Source organism: Camelus dromedarius, chromosome 12, assembly GCF_036321535.1.
Source record: "Camelus dromedarius isolate mCamDro1 chromosome 12, mCamDro1.pat, whole genome shotgun sequence".
Taxonomy (NCBI): domain Eukaryota; kingdom Metazoa; phylum Chordata; class Mammalia; order Artiodactyla; family Camelidae; genus Camelus; species Camelus dromedarius.
The window spans coordinates 47,945,227-47,954,716 of NC_087447.1; the positions used below are offsets into that span (position 1 = coordinate 47,945,227).

At 55.0% G+C, this 9,490-nt stretch overlaps 1 protein-coding gene across 1 annotated transcript in view; it reads left to right on the forward strand.

The window, feature by feature from the left end:
* ARHGEF17 (Rho guanine nucleotide exchange factor 17) overlaps nucleotides 1–8,396 on the forward strand; it is a 55,399-nt gene extending 47,003 nt beyond the window's left edge. Inside the window, exons 10-21 of the mRNA XM_031460294.2 lie at nucleotides 115–233; nucleotides 595–808; nucleotides 1,353–1,426; nucleotides 2,003–2,202; nucleotides 2,379–2,677; nucleotides 3,197–3,446; nucleotides 3,696–3,782; nucleotides 4,085–4,152; nucleotides 4,388–4,536; nucleotides 5,401–5,575; nucleotides 5,690–5,959; nucleotides 6,852–8,396. Coding sequence (XP_031316154.2) covers nucleotides 115–233; nucleotides 595–808; nucleotides 1,353–1,426; nucleotides 2,003–2,202; nucleotides 2,379–2,677; nucleotides 3,197–3,446; nucleotides 3,696–3,782; nucleotides 4,085–4,152; nucleotides 4,388–4,536; nucleotides 5,401–5,575; nucleotides 5,690–5,959; nucleotides 6,852–7,048 — 2,102 coding nt within the window. The 3' untranslated portion in view covers nucleotides 7,049–8,396. The remainder of the gene's footprint in view (nucleotides 1–114; nucleotides 234–594; nucleotides 809–1,352; nucleotides 1,427–2,002; nucleotides 2,203–2,378; nucleotides 2,678–3,196; nucleotides 3,447–3,695; nucleotides 3,783–4,084; nucleotides 4,153–4,387; nucleotides 4,537–5,400; nucleotides 5,576–5,689; nucleotides 5,960–6,851) is intronic.
* The last annotated feature ends 1,094 nt before the right edge of the window (nucleotides 8,397–9,490 follow it).

Genomic DNA, 9,490 nt, shown 5'->3' on the forward strand with positions numbered 1-9,490 from the left:
GTCAGGCTGCTCCCTGCACCAACTGCAGTTTGTGAGGGGAGGGGAGGAGTGTCTGTCCAAGCCTGACCTTGTCTGTCTCTGGTTCTGCCCATGGCCTTCCTCTGTCCCCACCAGGCGCGTCACAAGCTGCCAATCGGGAGAACATCCAGAAGGCTATCAGCCGTCTAGACGAGGACCTGACCACCCTGGGCCAGATGAGCAAGCTCTCTGAGAGCCTCGGTTTCCCCCACCAGGTCTGCACCTTCTGCCTGAGGTTCCCTGACCCAGTCTGAGGGAGAGATAATAGCCTGTCATTTGCCTGAGGGAGAGGACATCCCTGTCAGTTATCTGAGGGGAAAATACAGCCTTACCCCATCTGAAGGAAGTAATGTGTTCCAGGTCTGGGGGTGGAGACACAGCTCCATCCCCGGCTGAGAGAGGAGAGTGGGCAGTTGCAGCTGTGGGAGGGAGGATCCAGGTTACCTCTTGGGACAAGGAGGGAAACAGAGTCCTATTTCCCATCTGAGGGAAGAGGCAGATCCCCAGTCCCATCCCCAGGGCAGGACAGGCTCTAAGGAGATATTAGGTCTGAGACCTGGGACCTCCACCCTGCAGAGCCTGGACGATGCACTGCGGGACCTCTCGGCTGCCATGCACCGGGACTTATCAGAGAAGCAGGCGCTGTGCTATGCGCTTTCCTTTCCCCCTACCAAGCTGGAGCTGTGCACCACGCGACCCGAGGGCACCGACTCCTTCATCTTTGAGTTCCCCCACCCTGATGCCCGCCTTGGCTTTGAGCAGGCCTTTGATGAGGCCAAGAGGAAACTGGGTAAGCCAGGACCCATGCCACTGTCCTCCCACCAGAACCTTCAGGCAGTGGGCAGTGAGCAGCACCTTGTAGCTGACTGACATCAGGAGCCAGAAATCCTGGGACTGCCATGTCCTGTGCTCCAGTCCCTGCCAGTGGAAGGGTGGACTGAAACTTCTGCAGGGAAATATAGGACTTTCCCAGGGCCTCCTTGGCAGGGATTCCATGGATAGGATCAACTTAGGGCAGGGGCGCAATCATGGGAGTAGATGACTAGGATCCACCCCCTCCTTACCCACACACACACTCAGCAGGCCTGGATCAGGGAAAGCTGTGGATCAGGGTCCATCCACAGTTTAGAAGAGCCTTAGTGACCTCTAGGTCTACCTCTCACACTGTACAGATGGGAAAATTGGGGCCAAGGACAAGCAGGGAATAACCCCTGCCACCTCATTCTCCCTGGAGAGAACTTGAGGGGCAGGGGAGAAAGGGAAATGAGCAGGGTAAAGACCAGGGTGAGGTGGATGCTAAGCAGTGTCTGTCTGTCCATCTATCTCCACTACAGCTTCCAGCAAAAGTTGTCTAGACCCTGAGTTCCTAAAGGCCATCCCCATCATGAAAACCCGCAGCGGTATGCAGGTGTGTGTATGCACCTAGGTACCAGGGTGCATTATTCTAAGCCAGCACATGTTCATGTGTTTTTGTTTTATATACAACATTGTGTACATGTCTTGAACATTGCAATGTCTCCCTGTGTCTTTGAGTGTACAGCTCTCTGCACAAACACATGGACACTATATATGTCCACATATATGTTACATGCACATGGGTATGTTCCTGCTCGTATGTATCTGTGCATGTGAACAAAACTATACCACTGATGTGAAAATGTCTTACGTGCTTGTATGAGTCTGCATATATATGGGCAAAGGTTACCATTTTTTCACATTTGTTACACATATATATGTGTGTGCTCATATTTGGGGTGTATATGTATGTGAATATATGCGTGTACACATATATATGAATGGATGATCCCTGTAGCACAGGCATGTGTGTATTTGATGTGTAGTGTCACGTGTGCCGTGTGTGCGTGCACACGTGTATGCAGAGGGTCTACTGGGAATCCATTCACTCCCATGAGGACCTGGAGAGCCGTGTGGAGGTGGCAGCGATTCCCATTCACCTTCCCCTCCCGCTTGGTGCGTTCCGCAGTTCTCGTGCGCAGCCCCGACCCTGAGCAGCTGCCCCGAGCCCACGCCTGAGGTGTGGGTGTGCAACAGCGACGGCTACGTGGGCCAGGTGTGCCTGCTGAGCCTGCGCGCCGAGCCCGACGTGGAGGCCTGCATCGCTGTTTGCTCCGCCCGCATCCTCTGCATCGGGGCGGTGCCCGGCCTGCAGCGCCGCTGCCACAGGTGAGGCCGCGGCGGCGGGCGTGGAGCGGGACTAAGTCCCTGCCCCCAACGCACGCTGAGCCCGCCCCTACGAGGTGTGGGCGTGTCCTGCGAGTGTGGACGGGGCCTGGCGGGCTTGCGGGCGAGTGGGGCCGAGCCTGCCTCCTAGCGGCTCTTACCTGATCTTTGTCTCCCAGCCAAAGGCCTGCGTCGCTGAGGAACCCCCCAGAGACGGCAACTGAGCCCGCTGGGCCGGAACTGGACGTCGAGGCCGTGGACGAGGAAGCAGCGACTCTGGCCGAGCGGGGACCCCAGCCCTGCCTGCACATCTCCATTGCGGGCTCAGGCCTGGAGATGGCGCCAGGCCCCGCCGAGGGTGACCCACGCCCAGAGTTGATGCCCTTTGACAGCGACTCAGATGATGAGTCTTCGCCCAGCCCCTCAGGGACCCTGCAGAGCCAGGCCAGCCGGTCCACCATCTCCTCTAGTTTTGGCAGTGAGTGCCCAGCTTGGGGCTGTCAGGCAGGGCGGGCTGTCAGGCAGGGCAGACTGCCCAGAGGAGAGGGCAGCCTAGGCCGTGCTGATGGGTGAGGAGAGACCAAGCTAGGCAAAGACATGAAATCACGTCTCAGGATGTTAGCACAGAGAGCAGTAGGGGCTAGCAAGCTATGCAGGGGCTACGACACCACAGATCCAGAGGGCAGTGGGATAGTCAGACTGGATCCTAAGAACCCTGGAATGTCCAGTTGAGGAAGATGGAATAGAGAGGGTGGAATTGTTGGTCCTCTGTCTGTGGTGGTGGATTGGAGGGGCCAGGCTAGGACCAGGAGCCTGTAGTCAGCAGGGTAGCAAGGGCTGAGCAGATGCGGAGACCTGGGGCGTCAGAACAGCAGTGGGAGGCCCTGGGCAGGACCTGGCCCAGAGGGATGCATTGAGGGGAGTTTGAGGCCTAGAAAGACATCAAGTCTTGGGCCTGGCAGAGGGGAATGGAAATAAAGACTTTTGTCTCCCTCAGATGAGGAGACACCGAGCTCCAAGGAAGCCACAGCAGAGACGACCAGTTCAGAAGAGGAGCAGGAACCTGGCTTCCTGCCACTGTCTGGCTCCTTTGGGCCTGGCGGTCCCAGCGGTACCAGCCCAATGGATGGGAGAGCCCTTCGCCGCTCCAGCCGTGGCTCCTTCACCCGTGGCAGCCTGGAGGACCTGCTGAGTGTTGACCCTGAGGCTTACCAGAGTTCTGTGTGGCTGGGCACTGAGGATGGCTGGTAGGGACAGGCGAGGGGCTGGGGTCACAGTGCCAGAACCCTGAGCCCCTTTCTTTAGGAAACATGTGATGTCCTGAAGCAGAAGCAGGAGGGCTTTGGGTCAGACTTCAGGGTTGCTGCCAGTGGGTCTGAACCCACAGGGAGGCTGTGGGATCTCGGTACCTTCATGGAGGAGATAGTGGTGGAGGGATGACTCCAGGGGCTGGTGTGCCCATGCACTTGTCACAGGTCCCTACCCCTGATCCACAGTGTCCACGTATACCAGTCCTCCGACAGCATCCGTGATCGCAGGAACAGCATGAAGCTCCAGCACGCAGCCTCTGTGACCTGCATCCTGTAAGGTCCCTGGGTGTTCCTTCTGGTCCAAACCCTTCTCAGCTACACGTGCAAACCTCCTTCTGTTCACCCGGGTCCCCTGCTCTACTGGCCCCTCCTTTCAGTGGAAGCTGGAGAGGCCTGGCCCTAGGCTAGCTGTGCTTCTCACACACTGTGTGACCTTGTGCAAGTCACTGCTCCTTGTTAGACTCAGGTGCCCCTCACCTGGAGAGCAGGGAAGGGGTGGTCTCTTGGGAACCATAGCTGTTCTATCTGTGATTCCCTTTGGTCTCTTGAAACCTCTGACTCTTTTTCCTTGCTAGGTATTTGAATAATCAGGTGTTTGTGTCTCTGGCCAATGGAGAGCTCGTGGTCTACCAAAGAGAAGCAGGTGAGTGCCCCTGGAGCCCATTGCTGGGATTGGCGCTCCCTCCTAAGCAAGGCTGGTGCCTTGGAACCACAAGTCTGGAGATGTGACTTTAACTCCCTGGGAGGTAACTCCCAGGTCCTCTCCAGGCCTTAGTGTCCTCATTGATAAGTGGGGTTATCAGCACCTCATTTCAGGGGCGGGTGCAGCTCAAATGCAATACTGGGTTGAATTTGCGATTTTCTTTACCTCACTCCAGGCCATTTCTGGGACCCCCAGAACTTCAAATCGGTGACCCTGGGTGCTCAGAGGAGCCCCATCACCAAGATGGTGTCTGTAGGTGGGCAGCTGTGGTGTGGCTGCCAGAATCGGGTCCTTGTCCTGAGCCCTGACACGCTGCAGCTGGAGGTAGTAGGGATAGGGGTGGGGTTAGGGGATTGGTGACTGGGGTGAGCCAGGCTCAGGAGAGAGAGGAGAAAGAACATGGGGCCCTAAAAAAACATCCAGCTGAGAGGTCAGGGCCTTCCCCTGACCACTGTGTGAATCTGAGCCAGCCCCTGTCCTTCTCTGATCCTTCTTTCCTCCCCAGTTGATAAGGGTTATGATAAGTGCCCTGTGTACATTAGAATTCTTTATTCATCCTTCCCCCAGAGACTATCTCTCAAGCATTGGGGTCTTTTGGGGGCAGACAAAGGTCCTTCCTGATGTCAGCATCCCTTAGCATTACTTTGGCCTTCATTAGTCTTGAGTTCATTTAGATACACAGCAGGGGTTGTCAGCCTGGTGGTATCTGTAGGTAACTGGTTCCCTTGATTTCGCTCTCACTGATCCCATCCTTGGCTGAGCCGGGAATGCAGAGCTTGGGTGCAGGCCCAGCTCTGTGACCGACTTTTTGACACCCTTTGATAGGTTCCTTTCCCTGTGAGGCTTCAGCTTCCCCATCTATCCAGGCTGAGGCCAACAATTGCCCTTAAAACCCTTCAAGCTTTGAACTTTTCTGATCATTAAATCATTCAACTTCCATGAGGGAAAGGGCACTTCCATTTTAATTTCTGAGATCTAAGTGGAGAGGTTCTAGTGAAACCAAGGTTTGAAAGGTTAAATCCAGACCAGGGAGCAAGGCTGCCTTTGCTGTCAGTCCGGGAACTTTCTGGAGAGGCTTGGTGTGAGTTCTAAGGAGGGAGGGGTGGGCAATGGTGAGGCACAAGGCAGGGAGGGCCAGGGAAGGCAGGCCTGTCAGTCACCCATCTGCTCTCTACCCCTGCCCCCCAGCACACATTCTCCGTGGGGCAGGATTCCAGCCGCAGCGTGGCCTGCATGGTGGACTCCAGTCTTGGCGTGTGGGTGACACTGAAAGGTAGTGCCCATGTGTGTCTCTACCATCCAGACACCTTTGAGCAACTGGCAGAGGTAGATGTCACCCCTCCCGTGCACAGGATGCTGGCAGGTACTGACTTCAGTCTGTTATTGCCCCTTCCCTTGGAGCCTTTCTGTCCCTGTCACTGAGGAGGCTGAGCCAGGGCCAGGACTCAGCCCCAGCTCTGCTCTGTCTCCACCCCAGGCTCGGATGCCATCATCCGGCAGCACAAGGCTGCCTGCCTGAGGATCACAGCGCTGCTGGTGTGTGAAGAGCTGCTGTGGGTAGGCACCAGCGCCGGTGTCGTGCTCACCATGCCCACCTCGCCCAGTACTGTCAGCTGCCCACGGGCACCCCTCAGCCCTGCGGGCCTGGGTCAGGGACACACTGGCCACGTCCGCTTCTTGGCTGCAGTTCAGCTGCCAGATGGCTTCAACCTGCTCTGCCCAACCCCACCACCTCCCCCAGACACAGGTGGGTCTGCGCATCCTACCCCAAGTCAGGGACCCTGGGCTTTGGGTTTAGGATTCCCCACTGTCCTGCCAGGAGAGGGTTAAGAGGGAGGAAAAGTGTAATACAGACCTGGAAATGGTATATATTAGAGGAAGTAGGCTATGGAAACCCTAAAATAAAATCTAGTATACAGTTGGGGGTGTGTGTGTGTATAAAAGTCTGTCCAGAGAATGTCATAAGAGCCGAAGAGTGAATTATAAGAAATTAGAATATGACACAAGAAGGGATATATACAACAGGAAATAAAACAGGACTAGAAATGATGTTTAGGGCAGGAAGTAGAACCAGGGAGTGATGTGCAGGCAATAGAAATAGCACTAGAGAGCAGAATAGAGAGTGGCAGACAGGACAGGAAATGGACTGTGAGAATTAGAAAGTGAAACATATTAGGAAATAATGCATATCAAGGAGGTCCCAGTTAGCAAAATCTTGCTTTGGCGGGGCGGGAAACCATATTCCCAAGAGGAGGGGACTGTGGGAATCAGGGAGCAGGGAAGCCTTGGCCAGATGTTGTCGGAGTCCAGAGAAGACAAGTTGCCTAATTGGGAAAGGGCTGTTGGAAGCAGGAAGTGAGTGGGAAGAGGACAGTATACGTGCAGTAATCAAGAGATAGAAAGTGGTATGGCCCTAGGATGTCATGTCACTCATGTCTAGAAAGTACAGAAGGGATGTGAGAAGTTGTCTGACTGCCAGAAAGTGGGCATTTCTTTCCAAATAGGAAGTTCTTGGCTCACAGGAAGTGGGATCCCCCTTGGGAAGTACGTGTGTCTTTCTTGCTGTCTTCTGGGCCATGACGAGATAGTGCAGCCACTAGTCACCCCAGGCTAACCAGTCCTCCCCTTGGCTCCCCCAGGCCTCGAGAAGCTGCCCTCTCTGGAGCATCGGGACTCCCCTCGGCACCGAGGCCCTGCCTTGGCCAGGCCTAAAATGCTGGTTATCAGTGGAGGCGATGGCTATGAGGACTTCCGACTCAGCAGTGGGGGCAGTGGCAGCAGTGAGACCGTGGGCCGAGACGACAGCACAAACCACCTCCTCCTGTGGAGGGTGTGACCCTGTCCACGGTGGCCCAGGCCTTGCCTCCCCACCTGCCCTCAGCCTCCTTGCCTGTTCCAAGCCCACATGCAGACTCTGAACAGGAGTGTCCGACCTCGGGTACACCTGTGCCTGCGTGGGCCACCTCCCATCCTCATGGAAGCATTCCTGATGGAGCACCTTTCCCAGCCCTCTGGCTGCTCCGGTGCTCCCAGTCATGATGGGGTGGGGAGGGGGACACATGGGCTGCCCAGGACCTCTGTCCCTGGAGCTTCTACCAAAGACACGACCAGGCCTGGACCCCATGGGGCTGGGGAGGACCATGTGCAATATTTGGAGGGTTTTCTGGGGGCAGAGGGAGGGCTAGGGAATGGAACCCTTTCCCATGTACAGTATTTATGTTTCTTTTTAGATGTGTACCTTCCCAAGCACTTATTTATGCAATGACCTGGGGCAGGGAGTGATTTGAGGAAATGACAGAAGGAAAAAAAAAAAGAGCAAACCCTATTCCTGTCCTGGGAGCCATCCTAGGCCCCTAACCAAGCCTTCCTGGAGGGACCAGTCCCCCTCTCATTACACACGCACACACACACTGCATGTTTGGGGCACTGAAACACTGCCTCTTAACATATATTTTCCAAGGCCTCGTCCTGACTGGGCTGCCCTCCAGTATCCAGAGGAAAGGACCAAGTCCCCTCAGTCATCCAGAACAAGATGATGACTCCGGGGGAGGTGGGGAGGGGGAGTGACTCCCATCTGGAGGGCCTTCCCAGGCCATAACGTTTCTTTGCTTGTTGGCAGTGCCTTTAGTGGTTCCTGAATTTGGGAACACTGATGAGGCCTGGGCCAGGGCTTTCTCCTGGCTTGAGCAGGGAAAGGGCCCTTGCTCTCCTCATTGTTGCCCCTCAGCCCCTGCATCTCATGCACTGGCACATATGGTCACCTTGGGAGGTAGACCTAGGAGCCCCCTCACTCTGACCACTGTATCCCTCTCCATACCCACCTCCTGCCAGGGGCAGCCCTTCCAGGAAGGATGTCCAAAGCAGAGGGTCTAGACGTAGCCTCTTAGGCTGGGAAGGCTACCACAGGGGGCAGCCTCTCCCCTGCCCCCCAAACTGCAGGAGCCAGTCTGACCCCAGCCCCCCGCTTCTCCAGCTGCAGCTCCAAAGGTCTGGTGTCAGATGGGGTTTGGTTCTGTTTGGTTCTGTTTTTGTTTGGGGTGGGTAGGTCATTGTGGTCTTAGATTATGTTTCTCTTGCTACCAGTCATGTATTAACTTTCCTTGGATGATGAAGTTTAAAGAGTCAATAAATAGAAACACCAAACAACTGGTCCCCATCGGCAGCCGTGGAGGCCTTCTGCCAGCACCCTCTGGGTTCCCCAGCTGCATGGACCTCCTGACCCCAACTCTCTGGGGCCAGGGGAGGGCTGGGACCCAGAAGAGTGCTAAGTTGGCGAGGCGTCCACTGACTTGCTGTGTTATCCCAGGCAGGTCACCCCGCCTGCCTGGGCTGGTTTCCTTATCAGAAAAACCAGGAGTTATGCTAGTCCAATGCCTTATAACCAGGGCTGTGTGTTAGAATCCCTTACAGCTTACATGCGTAAATACCAAGTGTAATATGTAAATTGTACATGTAAACACACGTTCCCAGGCTCCCCCCAGCTCCTGTGTCAGTGGGTCTGGGATAAACCTTGGGAATCTGCAGCTGACACATGCCGTAAGGAAAAAAACGAGGTGACAGTGAGCCTGTGTACAGCTCCTCCAGAAAGCAGTGCTCTCCAGCAAAGCCTCATATGAAGCTCGGAATCTGATGGGCCAAGGTGAGCACGGGTAGAATCCAAGTCTGTCTGATTTCTGGTCAGTAAATCAGACACAAGAAGACAAAGGCCAACAAGGGCTGTTCTTCACAGGGGCAGAGGGCCTTTCCCACCAGGGGGCACCCATGGGATGCAAAAGGATGACTTCTAGAAAAGGGCCACTCGTGCCTTAGCTCTGCTGAACACGTTTGAACATTTTCCAACCTTAACAATTTAGACTTTACAAAAACCAGTTGCTAAAGGGGAGTGCTTTGTAGACTGGTGTGTATCTCAGGAGGCTGCCAGGCCCTTGATGCCACAGGATGTGCATGAAGCATCTCCCTCCACTCCTGGGATGCTCTGGGGAGGAGAGGACTACAGAAAACAGATACATCACAGAGTGGAAGGCAGTGTTTGTGTGAAATTTATGATAAAACAGAATAGAAGGAGCACAGGCTCTGAAACTGAACAAAACGTTGACTTGCCACTCTCTAGCTATGCGGCTTCGGATGAATTGCATCCTCTCTGAGCCTCCGTCTCCTCATCTGTAAATTGAGGCTGATAACCCTTTCCCCCAAGGGACTGTTGCTTAGTGTACAGGTTTTTGGATTGTAAGGAAGAGATTGTTTCTGCCCAGAAATAAAAGGTGGGGCTAATTAGTGG